The sequence below is a fragment of the Propithecus coquereli genome, unplaced genomic scaffold (genome assembly GCF_000956105.1).
Source record: "Propithecus coquereli isolate 6110/MARCELLA unplaced genomic scaffold, Pcoq_1.0 Scaffold310, whole genome shotgun sequence".
Classification (NCBI taxonomy): Eukaryota; Metazoa; Chordata; class Mammalia; order Primates; family Indriidae; genus Propithecus; species Propithecus coquereli.
Genome location: NW_012148731.1, coordinates 3,733,146 through 3,754,102, shown reverse-complemented (window position 1 = coordinate 3,754,102; position 20,957 = coordinate 3,733,146). Strand labels below are relative to the sequence as shown.

The following is a 20,957-nucleotide window of genomic DNA, read 5'->3' as shown; positions in this document are numbered from 1 at the left end:
GACCTAGAAGGCATGCCACGGTGGGAAGACTGATGACCAGACATCAGAGCTCTGGAGTTGTCTTCTTTCTTTGTCAATGACTTGTTTTATAACCAAGGACAAGTCCTTGAAGCAGTCGGAGCCTTAGTTTCCACACTTATTTAAAAAAAAGCTGGGGGGTGGGGGGAGTGGAACCTGCCTTTCTTCCCTCGTAGGATTGTGAAGCCAGGTGAGAAATAGAAGGAAAGATTTCCAGATACAGCGGATTTTACAAATGCATGTTTTAAAAAAGAAACTACTTGTTGTTGTCCTTCCAGGGTGTTGAAGAGGTGATTCTTGGATGAGGTGTGAAATGAGGTGGAAGGCCTGCGATGGTTCTTCCCAGTTCAGTGAACTACTGAATAACTGTCACATTCAAGGCACCTGTGGGTATGAAAGTTGCAAGCTTCAGCTCTATTCTCTCCTCAATCCCTAGTTCAGGAGGTGGTTGGGGAAATAAGACAAATGGGGAAAAGCTAAATGATAATAAAATATTTGAATAGCAGTTTGTCACAAAAGAAGGATTTCACCAGTTGGTATAGGATTAATTACCAAAATTCTAGGCAAAAATTGCTGAGGCCAGGCACTGTGAATCATGCCTGTAATCCCAGCCCTTGGGGAGGCCAAAGCTGGACGATTGCTTGAGGCCAGGAGTTCAAGACCAGCCTGGGCAATATCAAGATGCCCCATCTTTACAAAAAATTTAAAAATTAGCCAGGGGTGATGGCATGTGCCTATAGTCCCAGCTACTTGGAGGGCTGAGGCAGGAGAATCACTTGAGTCCAGGAGTTGGAGGCTGTACTGAGCTATGATGATGCCACTGCACTGTAGCCCGGGCAACAGCGTGAGACCTTGTATCCAAAAAAAAAAATTGCTGAGAAAACTTCGGAAGCAGGAAAGACTCAAGTGATTTAAGAGTTTAATATATAAGAAATATAGCTAAACTTTAAAGGCAATTAACAATAGCTTCCAAACGCTGATTATTATAAACCGTTTGCATCTGGCTTCTTTGGTTCAGTGAAATGTCTGTGAGATTCGTCCATTTTACTGGGCATAGCAGTAGTTTATTCTCTTTTTATTGCTGTGTGGCTTTTCACTGTAAGAATGTACCATAATTTTTTTTAACCATTCTTCTATTGATGGACATGTTGGTTGTTTCCAGTTTGGGGCTATTGTAAGTGAAGCTGCTATAAGTAATCTTGAATATGTCTTCTTGTGGAAATATACATTTATTTTTTCTGGGTATTCTCTTGGGAGAAGAATTACTGGGGTATTTGGGCAGTCATATACTTATTTTCAGTAGACTTTGATAAATGAACGGTTTTCCAAAGTAGTCGAACCAGTTTACACACCCACCAGCAACACATAAGCATTCTAGTTGCTCCACTCCCTCACCAGTGCGTGGTCTTTGGGGGGAATTCTGATGGATGTCTAGTAGTATCTCATTGTAATTTTAATTTCCATTCCTTGATGACTAATGGTGTTGAGCATTGTTTCCGTAGGCTTACTAACAACTTGGATATCCTCTTTTTGGAAGTACCTGTTCAAATCTTTTACTCATTTAAAAAAAATTTTAATAATATATTTTATTTAACCTAGTATACCTGAAATCTGAAATATTGTTCTTTAAACATGTAATCAATATAAAAGTTATTAGTGATATATTTTACATTATTTTTTGTAAGTCTTTGAAATCTAGTGTGTATTTTTGGGGGGCCTATATTACATTATTAATTTTTTAAATTATGGTAAAATACACATAAAATTTACCATTGTAACCATTTTTAAGTGTACGATTTAGCGGCGTTAATTGCATGCACCATGTTGTGTGGCCATCACTGCTATACATTGCCAAAACTGCATCACCCCAAACAGAAACTCTGAAAATGTTAAGTAGTAACTCTCCATCTCCCCTCCCCACCACTGCCCGTTTTTAATTGGCATTTTCTTCTGGACATGTATCCTTTGTAAGACATAGGTTTTTGTGACTATCTTCTCCTAGTTTGTGGTTTGCCTAGTCACTTTCTTAATAACATTATTTGATGGATAGAAAGTCTTAATTTTAATGAGGTCCGATTTATCAGTTTTATATTTTTTAAAGATAGTGCTTTTTTGTCCTTTATAAGAACTCTTTGTCTAAGCAGTGATTCTCAACCAAGGATGATTGTCCCTTGTGGGTATGGTGACATATTTGGCTGTCACAACTGGGCCTGGGATGCCGTGAACATGTCACAGCGCACAGGACAGCCCCACAACAGAGAATTATCTGGCCCAAAACGTCAGTAGGTGAAGTTGGGAAACCCTGGTCTAGCATAAGATAGTGAAGATGTTCTTATATTTTTGCTTCTAGAATTTTTATTGCTTTGCCTTTCACAGTTGTGTCTGTGATCCATCTCTCCTTAGTCCTCGTGGATGTGATGAGAAGAACCTGAGAGAAATCTTGGTCATTCCACATGTGACCCTAGACTTTTCTTTAAAACAAAACTCAGTACGTTAATTACCAAGAGCTTCATGTGGACCATATTAACATATGGAACTAAAGTTTTGCTATTTGGTGGTTTGAAAGCAATATTTGAAGTATGAATGTAAATGGCTTTTGCAGAAATCAAAGATTTCTTCTTTTCCCCTTTGACATGATTATTGAGAACTTGATTTAGAGTTTTTGTTGCTTTTTAACTTTCAGGTCATAATGAAAACTGAAATACTAACTTTTTTTCTGCTGCACAAAAGATTCAATTCAGAAAATAAATTGACTCAAAAGTATGCTGTTAGTTTTTTATCAGGACTATTATCTTGTTCTTTGCACTTAAGTGTCATGATTAACTGGACATTTGCCAGATAGAGGGGTATTTGTCCTTTAATTTTTTTCCTTGTAGCTCAGTTTTATTTCCACTTGTCAGGTCTTCCATAAAACTGGTCATTTAAATATATGAACTTTAGTAATTTAGGATAGGAAGACAAGAAATACCTTCAGAAGTGGTGTTCTTGAACACATGGGCAGCTGTCTGTCATTCAAGATAGAGAGTGATGGAGAAACGTTATGAAGACTTTTCTCTGTGTTCATGATCATGTTGAAAAAATTCATAGTATCTTTGTGTTAAAATCTACACAAGAATTTAAGTGGCCAGCCACGGTGGCTAACGCCTGTAATCTCAGCACTTTGGGATGCCAAGGTGGGAGGATTGCTTGAGTCCAGGAGTTTGAGACCAGCCTGGGCAATACAGTGAGACTCCCGTATCTACAAAAAAAAAAAAAAAAAAATCAGCCGGGTTTTTGATGGTGTGTGCCTGTAGTCCCAGCTGCTTGGGAGACTGAGGCAAGAGGGAGGATCGATTGAACCCGGTCCAGGAGTTTGAAGCTATAGCAAGCTATGGTGATGCCACTGCACTCTAGCCTGGGTGACAGAGTGAGACCTTAAAAAAAAAAAAAAAAAAAAAAAAGAATTTATGGCTACAGAGTGGTAATCCCAGTCATGGATGGGGTAGTAATTCCTTGCTGTTGAAACTGACTCTGGCAAGGGGATGATCTAGGTTTAGACACTAATATCTTGTTTTATTAATAAAATCTTTGCTAGTGCTGCTGTTTGGGGCCTGCTGGCTCCCTCTCGTGTGTCTCTGTGTCCCAGGAATGGTGTGCACTGGAAAGAGTGTTGGAGTTGGAATCACAGCTCCTGGTTTGGGTCACAGCTCTGCCTCTAAATAGCCGAAGGGCAGGCAGGTCACCTAGCCTCAGTTTGCCCATCTGGTAACGGGGTGCCAATCACTGCCTTGTGTTGGTATCGGGAAGATTAGATGAGAGGTACGAGAGCTCTCTGTGAAGTGTTAATCTTCACAGAAATGTAAGGAGCCAACTTCGTGGACCCACCCATTTTTTCCCTGAAATTTCCTATTGCGATATAGGTTATATTTGTATAGAGACAGCCCGCGAGGCGGCCAGGTGAAGGGGTTTGGATTCTCCTCCGCTTACTCGCTGGATGACCTGGGGCATGTTTTCTCTGGGCCTTAGTTTGTCTGTAAAGTGGGGGTAATGGTAGCACTTATCTTGCAGGGTCATGTGAGATCTAAATTTGTTAATGCATATAAAAAGCTGGCACATAGGAGGCCCTCAGTAAATGTTAATTGTTATTTTTATTGTTACTGTTAGAGCTGATTTAAATAATAGTGAAATTCAAGACCTACCTCAGTTCAGACCCTTTTCTGCACAAACTGACCAGTTCACTGAAACAGGTGTGATCATTCTTGAAATACTTTGTTTTGGTTGTCAGCACTATGTAGCAAAGTAGGCATGATGGTTCCTGGAGGATCTGCTGTGGGAAAAGAAAGCGGCGCTCGTGAGCCAGATGCTCGGCATTGACGCACCTCTTCAGCTCGCAGATCTGGAGGTCTAATCGCTCATTAATGAGTCACCTGCTTCATTTCGCTAGTTTCTTTAACAGTGCCATTTTGAGCCCCTAGAGGGCTGAGAACAACTCTTCCTTTTTGTTTCTACAGTTCTTAGCCTAATGTTTGGCACTTAATAAATGTCTGTTGAATAAATTTTCATTATTTGCAGGTTAGGTCAAAAGGTGTATTAGTTATCCTGAGGAAAAAGTAACACGGCCAGAGACTTTGGCACTGATGTTGGACACCTTTGACCTTTTTCCTCTTTTCTTTTTAAATGAAGTCATTAAAAAAATTATAAGTCATACATACATACAGTATAAAATATTAGAAACTATAAATCAGCATAAGGAGGAAAATTAAAGTTTTATTTATTATGTTTGACAGGGTTTCCGTGACCCAGAACCTCAAGTGGGAAGAGCTGGACAGAGACAGGGCCGGGAACCCTGGTGTGAAATTCAGCTTCTTCCATACTCCATTTTCCACCATTCATATGTGTGTGCGTCTGTGCGTCTGCCGGGGGCAGGGAGGGATTTAATCAGATAGCAAAGATCTTCACTGTTCTCCTCCTTTGTGGGAGCTGGCACTGAACTCAGTTCCCAGATTCAACTCAATTTGCACATAAGTCACCTGGGAAACTTGTCAGAAATGGTGTTGCCTGGGTTCCCTTCTCTGGCTTCCCGGGCCTGGACTGAAGGCCAGGCTGCAGCACACCCCAAGAACAGCATCCTGGGCTGCAGGACTGGGGGTAGCCAGTGCTTGCTATTGGAGCCACTCTGGAATATCTTACCATTTCCTTTATGCTTCACAGTTTTCATCTGTTTCAAAGAATGAAAACAGGTGTGTGGAATTGAAAAGACCAAAATAAATCCTTAAACATATAAGGTAGGCCTTATGGAGGCCTTAAAATTGCCTGATTTTCATAAGTAACTTTGAGGATTGAAGAAATTGAGGTGGGTTTCTATATTGGATTTGATTCTGTTCGAGACCACCAGTGTACAAGCACCTATTCGTCACGTTTAACTAGCCAGTGTCTTTGTTCAGAGTGCATGGCATATGTTTCAAAGAGCTAGGATGTATTCAGAAGCCGTAAATTTAGGACTGAAATAGAATATTAGTTTTCAGGCACCTGAGTGAATGCTGAGCGTAAAGGAGGACAAAAGGGACAGGAAATTGCATCACTGCATTAATGATCATAGTAAAACAGACCCAGTGCACTCACCCTAAGCAGTCTCTTGCCTTTGGTTTGAAGAGAATTTAGTTTTCTTGGCGGCTTTTCATCCCTTCTCAGAATTTTTCCTTACCTTCAACCATCCTCGTTTTCTTCACTTTTTTGCCCTTATCCAGGCTGTGCTTTTGGTAGTGTGGTGCCCAGGTGTCTTTTTTCCTGCAAGTGTGTTGAGTTCCTCTTTCCTAGAAGACAGGAACCAAGTGCCTGGGTCCTAAAGGGAAGACCCCGTGAGCAGAGGCTCAGCCAACCCACAGGGAACATACAGTGACTGAGAAATGACATGTCCCTGAGGTTCTGAAGACACTTAACTATGACGGACTGTGGCCCATCCTGACTCTGTCATGTGCTTGTGTGAATATTTTTGAGGAATACACCCAGAAGTTCGTAATTTAAAAGAAATTTTTTTCATTTGTTTCTTTGAGGCTTAAAACAACACACATCTATTATCTCACTGTTTGTGTGGGCCAGGAATCCAGGCATGGCTTAGGTCCCTGCTGCAGGTCTCCCACAAAGCTGCAGTTAAGTTTTATCTGGAGGCTCGATTAAGGAAGGTTTGTGTCCACGCTGGCTCACGTGATTGGTTGCAGGATTCAGTTCCTCAGGGCCTCAGTTTCTTGCTGATGGTTGCTGGAGGACAGCCTCAGTTCCTTGCCACATAAGACCCATAGTTTTTTTCAGATTCTCAAACCTTACCAGCCCCTCTCCCCCACTTTTTCCGTTTCCTCTACCCGTTTTGATCCATCCTTTGTTAGATTACTTTTATGGTGACAGTCCTCTTCATCATTTCCATTAATTTATGAATGTCTACCAAGTCCTTGTTCCTGGAAGGGCACTAACTTGATGCCTCCCAAGTTCCAGCAAACCTCAGTGGTAGGCATTGTCTTCATTTTACACATGAAACTGACAACAGGTAGTGGCTGCTCAGGGCCACGCGCCTTTTCACCCACTACTCCCCACTACGTGCTGGTTGACTCTGCAAACTGCAGCTGCTCGGCTTCCCCAAACAAGCCCTTCCTTTCCTGCTGCTGCGATTTCTGGTGCTCTCTGCCCAGGATGTGTTCTACCTTCCCATGTGGAAAAAACCTGCCCATCTTTAGAGACCTAACTCACATGCCACCTCCTCCATGAGTCATTGCCAGATCTCTCTCTTCCCAACAATGTCTGCAGCTCTTCTCTGAATTCCAGCACATGTCGTTTATCCTGGTGTGACACATCCTAGCTTGCCCATCTGGACTCCCTGCTACGACTTCGTTAGCTTCTTGAGAGTGGAGAACCCATCTTGCTTGTTCCCCCACAATGCCTTGCACGTAGCAGACACTCAGTGAAGGTTTGGGGAGGTGATGAATGAAGCTTTGCTAGAAAGCTTTACGGTGGGTTAAAAGTAGCATTGAGGAAGCAGAAATATGCTTTAGCATATCTAGGATAAAATTCCAACTAATTGACTTAACCTCCTTTATTATCCAAATAATAGCTACTTTACTTTGATAACTCTTCTGAGATTGAACAAAACCTTTCTTCAAAGTTTAACACCTGTTCCTTTTCCTACTTTTTTGCAGATGTAGTTCATCCTAGTTTCACGCTAGTACTTGCTCACAAGAGTAGTACAGTAAATATTACATTTATTTTATTATGTCCTGTTCTTTTAATGGACATATGTGTTAAGTAGTAGCCAAAAGATGCGGTTACTATGGTTATCTTATGATGGGTAACCTGTTTTCACTAAACGTCAGTGGTTATTGAATCGAGTGGAGTTGTCCATTCCATAATCCAAAGGTATGTTTCCTTTGTTAGCACCGTTAAGTTACCCTGAATAATTTGGAGTCTTTAGCTTTATTTTTGAAACTAAAAGGTTAATTTGCAAAGTGACCACACATGGGGGAATTAGCAGACACTCTGAAGTGCCCAGGACACTCCCCACTGCCCACCCAGCTCCCTTCAGAACCGACCACTCTGCCAAGCCCAAACCCGAATGTCACAGCCTGCTGCTTCCTGTGCTTTCCACCTGAGTTACTGTAAGACACGGGGGGCAGCACCCATGGGGGGTGTGCTTGTGTGGGAGGCAGCAGGGGGCAGTACATAAAGATGAAAGGCAAGGCCTCTGCCCTCCTTGGCTGTAAGTGGGCACGGGAGGACTGGGCGATCCTCAACCGGGTGTCTGGGACTGGGAGCTGCTTTCTTGATCTCAGTGCCGCTGCTCCTCCAGTGTTAGTTTAAATGTGCTTCCACCTGGGAGATGCCACCTCTTTTTTTTGTTTGTTTTAAATAAAGGACCAATTCAGAAAGACATGTACACACTGGCAGTGATCACTATAAGATGGACAGTCTCTTCCTTTTCTTCCAAACCAAGTTCATGACTTCTGGGGAAAACAGCAAGTGGCAACAGTGAATAAGGTATTGGTACCTGTCTCGGCACCTCATGTTTGCCGGGCCCAGCAGGAGAGCCCAGGGCTCCCTCTGTCGGGCCCCTCTCCCACCCTTCTCCGCAGTTAGGCCTCAGCCTTCACCTCTGCCTGCTCTGCCTGCCCTGACCTCCTGTTCCCTTCGCTGCTCCCCTCCCACTCTGAGGGTTCCTCAGTGTCTACCACCTACCTGGCAGGAAGCCTCCTGGGGACAGAAACTGGATGTCTCACTCCCTTGTTTTCCATTCACAGAGTGGGCACTCTGTAAATATTTGAATGAGTGAACAAATGCCGTGAAGCAACTCAAGAGCAATTTAATATGGTGTAAAACTAAAGTGCTTGGTGACATTTTGTAGACTGCATGTGTTAGAAATTTAGAGGTCACTGGAGGTCATGCGAAGGTTTGAAGGAAAAGGGATCTTAAACTGTGTTTTAGGATTTGGCTAAGTGAATGGGGGGAGGGTGTTGGGATTATTCCAGTCTGGAAAATTGTGAAAATGGGAGGAAACTGTTCCACATCGCGTTTTTTCAGGGATAAATAAGATTACATCCAGCTTTTGTAACTTGGTTGGCGTTTTTTTTCCTAGAAATTAAAAGGTGAATAAAAAAATAACGGTCATTTTGCTGACATAGAATCTTAATTGACAAAGCTAATGATGTAGAAAAACCTATGTTGGAAAATGTCACTTGATTATATGTGTCTGGAAGTGCAGATGGGAAAACAGATTTTTTTCTTTTTGCAGTGGATTCATTAAGTGTTTAGGAAGAAGCTTTCTTCTGTACCATCTTCCACAGCGTGAGTAATCTGAGGCTAAATCCACACTCCACATTGTCGTATGCCTCTTAGAAAAGAGGTAGCTGGATTGCTGTTGTCTATCACTTGGACCGAGGTCTGTCTCTAGGCTTGAAGCCAGGCATCTGCCAGTACCTTGCTTAAAGTCACATAATCCCCTCTGCAGCTGACATGTACAAAGTGAATATGGCAGAAATTAAAGAATAATAATAACAGCTGACACTTAACTGCATGCTTACTGCTTGCTAAGAGTGTTCCACTAAGCACAGAAAGCTTGGGCTCTAGGTCATCCATGTTCAGAGTTGGCTGGACACGGGACTGGGGCTCTAACCACTGGGCTCTGCTGGGCCAGACGGCAGCCCCAGCGCCCACCAGCAAGCCTTTCTTATTCTCACGTGTACCTGCCCCTGGTAGCTCTTGCCCTAGGAGAGTTGAATACCAAGGTATACACATTGATGGCAGAGTCCCTGCTTGACCTTGGAAAGGGAGTCTGGTAACCTCTCATTTTGTAGAGAATAGGACTCGTTAGTTCAACAAACCTGGTGGAGTGTTATTTTGTGTGGTAATATAGCAATTAATATCCACATGGAAATCATTTCTAGTCCTGTTTCTTTTTGTGTGGTGCAGTTTAATTTCAAAGAAGTAGAGAATGTTTCAAGTGAGCCTGGTCTAGGCGTGATTGGAGTTCACCCACACTCCCTTTGGTCTGCCTTGCCCTCCTGTCTCTGAGGGGGCACCCTCTGTAGCACTCTGAGATTTCTCACATTTGTGATCATTGACAGCCCCACATCCTCCTCGCTGTCTCCTTCCTCAGCTTCTGCTCCTGGGCCCTGGAATGTCATGAAGAGTATCCAGGTGCATGACAGCACCATGGTGAGTCCACCCTCCTCCGCCTGGCCACTGCATCTTACTCCTGTGTCTTATGGGCTTCTCTGTCCTTTCCCTGGGCATCGTTTCAGACTCGTCTCAGCTGTTCCTGGGCTCCCCTCATTCCTACTCTGCTGAGAAAGCCGAGACTGTGGGATAAGAATTTCCTCTGTTTCCTTGTGTTTGATTATGACATTTATCAAGAATATGCCACACTTGAGAGTTCTTCAAGCCCCTCCCACCTGCAGGGTGTTGCCCTTTATAGGGCTTTGGGTCTGGGGTTACAGGGCCAGTGGCCTCGGTCACTGCCCGGTCTCCTTGCCTCCCCTCATTCCTGCTCTTTCCTCTCTAGGCTTCTCTGGCACTGCCATTGCTGTCCCTGCATGTAAGTGCTCCCTGAGTTTCTGGGCCTTGGGTTGGGAGTCAGCTGAGCTGGTTTTCATAACCCAGTTCTGAAATCTTTTCTCATCTATGATTATAGTCAAATATCATCTTATATCAAAAGATGGCTTAACAAAGTCAATATGTTGAATTTCTTGCGTTCTGTTCCAAGTGAAAAATTTAATAATAATCTGTTTTCTAGGTGGTGCTTAAATGATACCCACTGATTAAACTATTCCTTCATTGAATATTTGTTTCTAGAAATTGACTGCTCCAACAAAATGCTATTACTCTTAGAATGTGAGATAGTATTTCCTCTGGGGGAAGAAGAAACCAGAGTGAAATCCATTTCATAACTATTGATCAGTAAAGCATTTAATTAAGAAAATATAAGGCAAAATATAATTTTTTATGGAAAAGGAAGTAGTCAGACTTGCATTTTCTAGCTTGTACTGCTTGGCTGTCACTTGCCTTAGCCTCATAAGATAGAAACCAGGTAAAGCATGGTCCGTTCCTTGTACAACTTGGCCTTGCTGCTTTCTTCTCCCAGATTTTGTACCCTGTTCAGTGTAAAGGCAGAGTCTAACAGTACTTTACAAAAGAATTTTTGTTTATGACTTTTTTTCCTAACGAATCTTAATGCTAATGTGGAAATAGCCAGCTAGTACTGATTACATCTTAGTGCCACCTTTTTTTTTTTGTAGAACAGTGCTTAAGAGACTTTTGGTACCTATTTTGGTTTGGACTCTTAATGAAATGAGAGGGAATTTTTTATTAACTGAGGATAGTATAAAATAATTTTGCCTAATCAAAAAGAAAACTGTCAAAAAAAAAAAAAAAACGGTCAGCTACTCTACCCAAAGCATGGATATCTTAAATTACATTTGGTTATTCAGGTGAAAGTCCTGACTTACTATAATAACATTCTGTTTTGACTCTAATAAATTATAATCCTATAATTCAGTTCACTGCAGTTTTAACGGGGACATTTTACCAATAATGTTAAAATATTTGTTTTATTTATTAAATATCAGGGTAATGTGTTTAAAAGTTCCCTTTTCAGAAGATATAAAAAAAGGTTACTTAGATTTTTCAGAGCTATATCTCTTTATCAGTAATTTTATATTACAAAAAGAGAAGTTTTGTTGTATCTTGTTCAAAGGCCTGTATACCTCTCTACTCTAGGTAAGAACGTTTGTAATTTTGCTCTGCCTAGAATGACCCAGAGAAATAGTTTTGGAATTTTCTCTGATTATTACCTTTTGAACACTCCTTAACCGTGGGAAATAGAGAAAAGGAGGGAATGCGAATAACTGAAAACGCTTCCCTCAAGTTACTGAGACTCCGGAGATGGAAGGGTGGAGCCAGTACATCCATAACTTGCTGTGTCCACAGACCTGTGTACCTAGCTAGGCGCCTGGTGCAGCCGCAGGGCTGAGCAGGGTCGTGCCCTGGGCCTTCACTGGTACAAGAGGCTTTGAGCGGTGTTTTCAGCCCTGCATCTTCACCCACCTCCTCTGTGGCCAGCACCGGGCATGGTGCCCCAGGGACCTTTACCCTAGATTTTGTTATCAGTGAGCTTTACCAGAGTAAACTCATGGCAGCTGGTGACAAAGTAGTATGTGTGATGTATGGATTCATGTGGTGCCTGAGAACGTGGGTGTCTCAGAGGCTCACTCAGTTATGGCAGTCTTCCTAAATCATCAGGATTGACTTATTACGTCAGAATTTGTCTTGCCTTTACCAGAACTTCAGATATATGGGTTCTCAGATTCTGCTACACCCCTAGAGCTCATTACTCACTAGCCCTCAACTTCCTTTAGGCTTAAAGGCAGAACATTTAAGGGACCAAAGTTCATTTCCCTAACAACATGACAACTAGGAGAGTTGAAAGTAGCCCAAAAGATAATGCCAGTGTAGTAACTTGGAGATATACTGGTTTAATGATTGATAAATCTATGGGGTGTCTTAGAGGCTATTCAGAGTTATCATGAAAATGATAGGAATTCCAGATAATGGGATATTGAAAGTTATTGGAATACCAATGTGGCATAATTCTAGTGAAGAAAATACCAGAAAATGAATTCCACATATGCCCTCAATCATACATGTCTTTGATACACACGTGTTTTCTGGACCAGAGTTCTTCATGTGCACAGTGAAGGAAATTGGCCCAGATAATCTCTAAGTTACCACCCAGGTCTGATATTTTATGACTGAAGATAAAGACTTATAACTAAGTATGGTGTCCTTTCAGTGCTAGTTTGGAAAATAATATTCATAGTCTTAGGTTCGCAAATATTACCTGCCTCTAAATTTTAGCATGCTTTTTATAATATCTCTACGGCAAATTTTAAATGAGAGCAATATTTGCCAAGCATTTTTCTAGAATTTCACCAAGCAAAAATGTATTTACCATATCAGAACTTATAAGACTTTATTTATAAAAATAGGACAACTAACTGTCCTTTGCCTTGGAGTAAACTCCAGAAAGCTGTTGTTTGGGTTGTTGTCCCAGCCTCATCACTTATTAACTGGATCACCTTGGGTGCTCTGTTAACCTCTCTGTTCCTCTGTCTCCTTATCAGTAGAACGGGGCTAATAACAGTGCCTTTTTCATGGAAATCACCATGATTAAATTGTATACAACCTAGAGTTCTCAATCTAGTGCCTTGCACTGAGTGGTTAGCAAATGGCGATTGTTAGTATCTATCTCCCACTCTCCCACTCTCTCTTTCTCATGTCAGCTTCCCTGTATACCAACTTCCCTGTATACCTTTCCCTGTATACCAACCGTGGTCGTTCCTGTTCTAGGACAGGGTTTGTACGAGTGGTCTGAATGTCAGTTACCTTATCAAAGAAGTCAGTTTCATAATGATGGTCATAATGCTCTTCTCTTACAAATGACTGGTGACTCTGGTCATGCTAGCTTATTTAAACAAGTAACCAAAGTATCCTGAATCACTGAAACTTAAAATAGCTGAAATAAAAATGAAATAATATATTGTGAAACTGATGATGAATAATTTTAGCCTGCTTTTTTGATGCATGTGTGTTTTTATAAAATAACTGCTTTTACCATTCTGTTTATTTCTAGTGCGTTTAATGATCAGATTGAAGAGTTGCAAGTATATGTACCTTTTGAATCAGCATTGATCACTTAATTGGTGAAGTTGACTTTTTGCAGACCAAAGAATGGGCTTAATCATGGTTTAGAGTCCTTAAGTCAACTGGCAGATTGGGGTATTTGGGGTGGGGAAGTGTCAAAAGGCAAAGAAACAAACGATTTAAGATCTTAAAGGAAGATGGAAAAAACTTGTCTGACGCACTTTTCAGATGAGGAAATAGAGGCACAAGCGGGTTGAGTGGCTTGCTGAGATGACCCAGCAAGTTGCTGGGCTAACCTCTTCAAAGGGTGTGCGCTGTACGCTTGGGCTGAGTTGGAATGTAGTGGACGGAACTTTGGTGACCATTTTATTTGATACAGAGGACTGGTGAGCTTGGTCTATTTTGCTTCTTTTTGGATTCTTAAAATAGGATAGGGCTTTCTCAAATATGTTTAAAGACAGATCTGAAAACAAAAAATAGAGAAGATTCTCTGACCCCTAGATGTTAGAAGAATACTCTGTTCATAAGAAATGGAACATCGGAGAAGAAGAAGTGAAAAGATGTGTTTCTGAAAGCCTGTGGTCACTGCCTCGGTGTGGCAGGGGTGCCCCACAGGCTGGAGCTATCCGAAGAAGAATGTGGAGACCAGATTCCCCTGGGGCTGCCTCTCAAGGCCTTTGGTGTGTGGTGGTTTGGGAATGTTACTTCCTATATTCTTACCTACAGTTCAGGCCCTTACAGATCAATAGAGAGGAAGTCTCCAGAGTCCATCAGCTCACAGCTCTCCTCCGCTGTCCCAGGGAAAAGGGCAGGAGAAGTGTTCCTTCTCATTTGCACAAAGGATTTCTTTGAATGAGTCATCGTGCTAGGCACTGGGGACTCACGGTGGTCAAAGGAGATGTGGACCCTGCCTCACTGAGCTTACCCACTGCGGGGGGATGTGCTAATCAGTGCCCACAGCACAGGCACTTGCCAGGTGCCACCTGAGGACGGCATGGAAGACAGGTCCCGGAGGAGGATTCCACAGAGACCCAGGAGGGTGGAGAAGGTGGCCTTGAGGCAGAGGGGTTTGAGCTGTGACCTCTCGCACGTCTTTTTTTGTTGTCGTTCACATACCTGTCTTTGCTGTTAGGCAGTAACCCCCTGAGGATGTTAATGATATCCCTTTTCTGCTAGTCACAGAGCACCTAATAGTGCCTTTCACTTGGGGACATTCAGTAAATAAAATATTTGTTGAATGGATGAATTTTTAGTCTTAACCTGTATCAGTTTTTTTCTTTCTAAAGGAAATACTTGTTGAGTGAATAAATGATTGGCAGTCAAAAATGTTGATTGCTTTTGACTAAATTTGGTTCATAGTTGGTTGTCCATCTTTGGGATATACAAATGGTAATTAATAAAAAAATATTTAAAGAGGTATACGTTTATAATGGTTCAACAAATTTTAATTAAATTTAAACTGGATATAGATTATAAATTCAATGTCTTCTAATGGGAAAAAAGTCTCCCACCATAAAGTAATTTTATAAATTTATTGAACAATGTTATTTTTCCACTAATCTCATTTTCTTAATTTAAATTTTTTACTTATAAGGTAATACACATTTGTTATAGAAAAATTATGTATATAAGTGAAAAGCAGAAAATCTTAATGTGTATTGACATATTTAAATTTTTATTTGATCATATTGAGTGAATTCAATGGACTTTATGACGAAAAATTCCCTGAAGAGTCAGATGTAATCTGTGTTAAAAATAAAAGTCTTAAAAATTGACTTTTTCTCTCAAGAGCCAAATATATGAACCATGTTTTGATTCTGATTTATTGTCATCAAAACTGAATTCTAGATTCAGTAGATGTGTTGCAGTTTGTCATTCTGTTCAACTATGTTGTATCCACTTAGAAAATAAAATACCAGCAGAAGGGTTGATTGACCCACTATAGAAACTTGCTGTCTTACATGCTGCTTCTAATTAGCCTTCGTTTGGGGATAGAGAGGAGAAACTTTGAGGTATTTAATGTAAATTTTTCTCCTGCCTGCCATCTTTTCAGTTATCAGCTCGCTTCTTTTTGTTTCTCATCTCCTATTTCTCCATCACTCTGCTTCTTTCCGGAGAAATCCCTCTTTCCTTCTTATCCTCCCTGTCCCTTCCCCTCTGTGGTTGGTGCAGCATCGCTTTGAAGAGGAAGAGGGTCTCTCCAGGCCTCCAGGACAGGTTGAGGGAGCTGTCTGTTGCATCTCTTCTTTCTCCTCAGTTTGCAAAGAACATGATATTTGTTAAGGCTCTGGAATCCACAGTGGGCTTAGGGAGGATGCAGCAGGCTGTCCTGCCCAGGGATTTCTCAGGTGGCATTGAAAGCAGCAGAGGTGTCTAGGTCATGTGAGATGGGGTCACATTTCTGAAACTTAGGCAATTGCATCCACACCAAAAGGTTGAATGTGAGGTTCTGTGACGGATCGCATCCCTGTAGAAATGAGTGGAGTGGAACCATCACTAGAGTTACGTGTGTTTGTCCATGTGAATTATAGCCCCTGACTGTCCCTCTTCACATATGCTTAAGAAGTAAAGTAAAATGCATTCCAGATATATTTTAATCAGAAAAATGCAATTGCCTGGTATTACAGGTTTTTATCGGAACAAGCGAGGTACAACTTCTGAATTAAATTTTGTCAATCCTGATACTACAGAGTCATCGAACAGAGCAGAGTCACTGAACTACCATATATATTTTTGAAACTAATAATTAATTATATGTTACAGCAAGGATATAAATTCTTTGAAATACAGTATTTAGGAGTCATTTTTATAAATTGAGCAACTTTTTCCTTTTAGTATATTTAAATGTGTCATGGAAGGTGATTATTTAATGTATTCAATTTGGTTTCCTTATAAAAATCCGTCTAGGTAGAAAAAAATATTCTTTAGAAAAGTAAAGATCAGATTTTGAGAAATGTTTGTGTCTTAGAGGCCATGTATGTGTCCTAATCATTTCTTTTTTTTTTCTTCAGAGCATTTTGAATCTTCCTTTAGGTTAAATGTGGGATTTTTTTTAGAATTGTTTTTGGAAATATCTCTCCATATATTTATGGAAGTACTTATCTTTATTTTATTTTAAAAATGCTTATCATTAAATATTAAAAACAAAAAACAACACAAAAAACCTTAACTTAAATGTATTTTGTTCCTGTGCAGAGCTGTTAATGTTTCAAAGCTGTTTCTCATACTAGATGTTTCTGAATTAGGAATTCACATAACAAATTCTGCTTATTTTGGTTCTCCACAAAGGTTTGTTACATGAGCTTAAAATAAGACTACAGCTGATCTGTGTAACACACATTAGCTGTGTGTTTAGTGTAAGTGCATGTCTGTATCTCTTGTTTCTGATCAGCCTGAACGATTTGCATGCTGCACAGCAGCCATCTTCTTTTATACTTTATTAAATATCTGTCAATTATAAATATCAAGGTTTTACATTAATGTCAAGATAGTACATCAAAAATTCATGGAATATGTGACTTTTTCCAAGGGTATTTAATACTTAATGCATTTGTGTCATTTTTCTTTCCAGAGATATTGACAGGTTTTATTAAGTGTTTGTTAGGGAGATTTCATTTTTATCAAGGGACTATAAAGAGAAGCTGCATGCTAAATCAATTTTTTTAAGCCAGAATATTGTTCATTTTTTCATCTTCAAACACTTATAATCCATAGGTTTTATTTAAATTTCTTCTTGGTTATTTTTGTTTTATGTGAGTGATAGTTCAAGACAGAACTTTAATAAGGATCAAATATGCTGACTGTAGTGGTTTTTAATTTCCTTAAGCGTAGCTGGCAGACCCATGCAATATGGTAAATTCTTCAAAATGTCATACTTACATATTTAGCAATATTGCTCCTTTTTATTGAAGCCAAACAAACAATTTTAGATATTAATCTTTCCCAAACATAGTGATTATTTTGTACTAGGTACAATATTACTGTCTCCCAAGGAATGCCTCCTTTTGATGGAACAGGAAATGGGAATGGTGCTTCACTGGGTCGCCTGGGTTGGCAGAAAGCAAACCAGAATACTCTGTTGAAAGTAAATTCTTTAGTGTTCCAAGTCTGATTATGAGCTACGGCAGTTGTTCATTTTTCCAACTTCAGATACTTACTATGCTCAAGAAAGTAAAAATATCAATCACTTAAGAAGTTTGCAGAAAATCAGTGGCTAGTTTCTAACCCTGCATTTATTGGGCAGTTTGGGTTGTGGGGAGTTCATCTGTGGGCAGACCCACCGTCTGCTCCTGTGGGGCCCATGCCTGAGGAGCCCTTGCCTCTGTCATCTTTCTGACAGTGGCCGGACGAAGCTCTGTGGGGACCCTCCTCACCCATTCTGTTTGTAGCTGTGTCTTAGAAATCGTAGTTACAGTTGGATTGGACGCTAAAATCAATTGGCCACAAAGAGTAAGTTTTCTGTTTTAATTTTACATTTTTATTTTTGAAGTATAGGCTAGGAATGTCTTCTGTTGGAAAAGACTGTTATGATCAACAAAACCCTTTTGGGAGTTCACTCTGTGAAGCGAGGAATGTTCATTTATCCTCTCTATAAGGTGTGAGCTCAAATACTTCCATCTAAGAACGTTTTAGCAACTTTCAAGTAACCTCAGATTAATATTGTAATTTTTGGAAGATGTATTTTTAAACCATAACTTGATCTTCAACCGGGAAAGGAGTTGGTGTTTTTTTAAAATAAAATCATTCTTTCTAGAGCTTAAGTAAAATTTGTTTGGAATAGATGTTTGTCTTATCCTTGTTCATTTTCTCAGAATAAGTAAAAACATTTATTTTCACGGTTAAATATTTTTTTACATACAGATCATTTCCAGTATTTCAATTTTTCAAAATCCTTTTAAAACTATTATATAATGATTTTGAGAGGTAGGATAGAATTTTTTTTAGAAACCAAATTTTACTTGAGTAAAGCTGAAGCAGTAGCCATTTTCGACAAACCCGGTTTTGGTTTGTACTAAGTTGCTGCCCTAGAGGCCTTGCCCTGAGAAGTAATTCTGGAGCTCCGCGACTATAACCTACTCTCCCTTAGTGCCAGTAGGTGGCGATAGTATTCCAGTAGTGAGAGCCTTGTTGAAATGAAAGTTATTTCCTTTCTCCTGTGTCACATTCTGCTGTTAAGTGCATGTGTCAGTGGCAGAATAGCTTTTTATACCAGTTACATACAGTGGGCACACCGTGTTTTTTAAAGAAGATAAGAACAGCCATTTCTAACAGATTGTGCAAATATTATATAACGATACAGCCAAAATAATCTTCAAAATTAATCTGAAGAATGCATTTACACATTTTTTTCCTTGCTTTTTTTTTTTTCTTTTTACAACTTCATCAGGACTGTGAGCATGAACGTATATGTTGGGTAAGAAATATGTATGACTAGTAGAAAGGGAAACATTTTGGAGAGTTAATTTTCCATCTCTTTGGTCCCTGAGATCACCCATGTTTGAATAGTGTTACAGGGTCCCAGGCTCAAGATATCTGAGTATTGGGAGGTTCTTCTTTAAGTCATTTTGAGATTCAGCATTCCAATACTGCTAATTGTGAACTTTTCTGCTATTTAATAAGTCAGACTTTTTTGTTGGGAGTGTTAAGTTTTTAGTACTTGTGGGGTTTAGCATTGGAATTTACCAACTTTCAAAATACCATAGAAAATTATACAGTTTAAATGAATTAAAATACTTAAAAATAACAAAAACAACACTTTCCTGCCTCCTAGCGCATGAAAACAGACGGATGTGCAAAGTTCCCAGTTGATCAGATAATTTGAAATTTCATTTTATTTTAAGTGAAAAGATATTTTAGCAATGGAATTCCCTTTCTTTACAGGTTCTCAGTTTTTCTGTGGTACTTCTTGTGATCAAATTAGTTTTGGGGGGAGGTGGTTCTTATATGCCAATTTGCACTTTTCTAAGGAAAAACCTGAATGCTGTTGCAGTTAAGTTTAATAATTAAGCGGAAAACATCTTTAAGACTCTCAGAAGCAAGAAGCTGCAATCCCTTGGGACTCTCACCTCCTGGCTGTATTGCCCATGCTGTATTGGTTCCCTCCGTGGGATTTCCTGATCTTTCTGTAGCAGCTAGAAAATGTCCTTGGGCAATATGTTACTTGATATGTTGACCTAAAATATATCTCCTTTAATTTCATTTTTGTTGTCATAGATATGCTTTTTAAAAATTATGTGAATATGTTTTTACATTTTGACTTTTCTTCCAAAGGGTTAAAACTGGGCTAAAGACTAGAGGGGAGAGGCGAGCACCTGGGAGCTAACACCCATTGGCAGCCTTTTGTAATACATAATTTGCCTAAAATTGCGCGCTGAGCACAAGCTTTTGTTTTCTAATTGATTTACGGTTTGAGCCACTTTTACCTCATCCCCTACTGTCCTGCACACGGTGCCAGCGAGTACATTACAGTGAGCGATGATAAATTACGGTGCACTTGTGATGCCAATGCGTCAAGAGTAAAAACCGCATGCTACACGGAGCTTTGTGCGTTAACGGTGGTGTGGAGACAGCCACAGCAGAATTTCATTTGTGTCTCAGAAATAACCATTTGTTCATTTGATCACTTACTGCAATCTGTCTATCAGACTGTAATTGAAACTGAAGATTAAAATTATACTGTTACAGCTTTTAATTTCTTAATTGAGACAAAGTTTTTAAGTGCTTAAAAGGTCTACGCTTAAAAGGTCTAAGGGAGGGACGTTGTGAAGAGAGAATATGAAACGTATAACATTTTTTCATAAGTGTGAAGTTTTGGATATTTTTACCAAATGTTCTTTTTGTCCAGAAAAATAGTAGTAAAATTTACATATTCTGATCTCTATTTTATCTTTATCTTATTTGTTTTGTAATCCTATTTTATATCTTAGTTTATTTTATTTATTTTATAATCTCATAAAACTGCACTTCTCTGGATTTTCTGTACTTGATCCACATTTGCCATGTATATTTGCACATAGCAAGTTGATTCCCATCAAGTGATTTAAGTAAGAGGTGAATCAAAGAACCTTCAATTTATTAGAGTGCCTTTAATTGTTCCTTTTATTGATGCAAGAAGAGATTTGAAATCTGTTCTGAAGGCCTATGTGGCACATCATGGCATGAGGTGTAAGGAAAGGCCAGGACGGACACCTGGCTTTGGAGGCTCTGCTTCTGTTTAGATCAAATGCTCACAATGTGGGTGTGCCTGCCTCTCGTAAAGTCAGTCCACCTTAAATTTTATTTTGCACGGTATCTGTGGGTGCTGGTATCGAAATATGAAGAAGCAGATTTATGGCGGCTGCTGGGCACAACAAATTAAGTTGACAGTGATGTATGAGAGCATAATAGCACGATGATCCCTCAGTAGCGCGGCTGGACGCCTCCTGCTTCATTTGGCTCTTGTTAGGATCTGTTAGGCAGCTAAATAATGAAATTCTGCTGACTGATTTCTGTTTTCCCTTTTTCTCTTTTCACCTCTGCTTTCTAAAACTTCTAATTCCAAGACCCATCCTCATGCCAACAAACTGCCCTTGAAGGATTCTTTCACTTATGAGGACTACAGGTTGGTGCGGGCTGTGTGTGCCTCTGTGTGTGTGTGTGTGTGTGTGTGTGTGTGTGTGTGTGTGTGTGTGTGTGTTGGGGGTGGTTTCTAAGTGAACGTGGGGTATTAGAAGTGAGGGAAATGCTTCAGTAAGAAGTGACCTGCTGTGACCATTTAAAGCATCAAAACAGATAGTCTTTCA

The 20,957-nt window shown here is 40.1% G+C and overlaps 1 protein-coding gene across 1 annotated transcript in view; it reads left to right on the top strand.

The window, feature by feature from the left end:
• Positions 1-20,957, top strand: part of SETD3 (SET domain containing 3) — a 77,087-nt gene that overhangs the window by 41,642 nt on the left and 14,488 nt on the right. Inside the window, exon 7 of the mRNA XM_012650096.1 lies at positions 20,718-20,776. Coding sequence (XP_012505550.1) covers positions 20,718-20,776 — 59 coding nt within the window. The remainder of the gene's footprint in view (positions 1-20,717; positions 20,777-20,957) is intronic.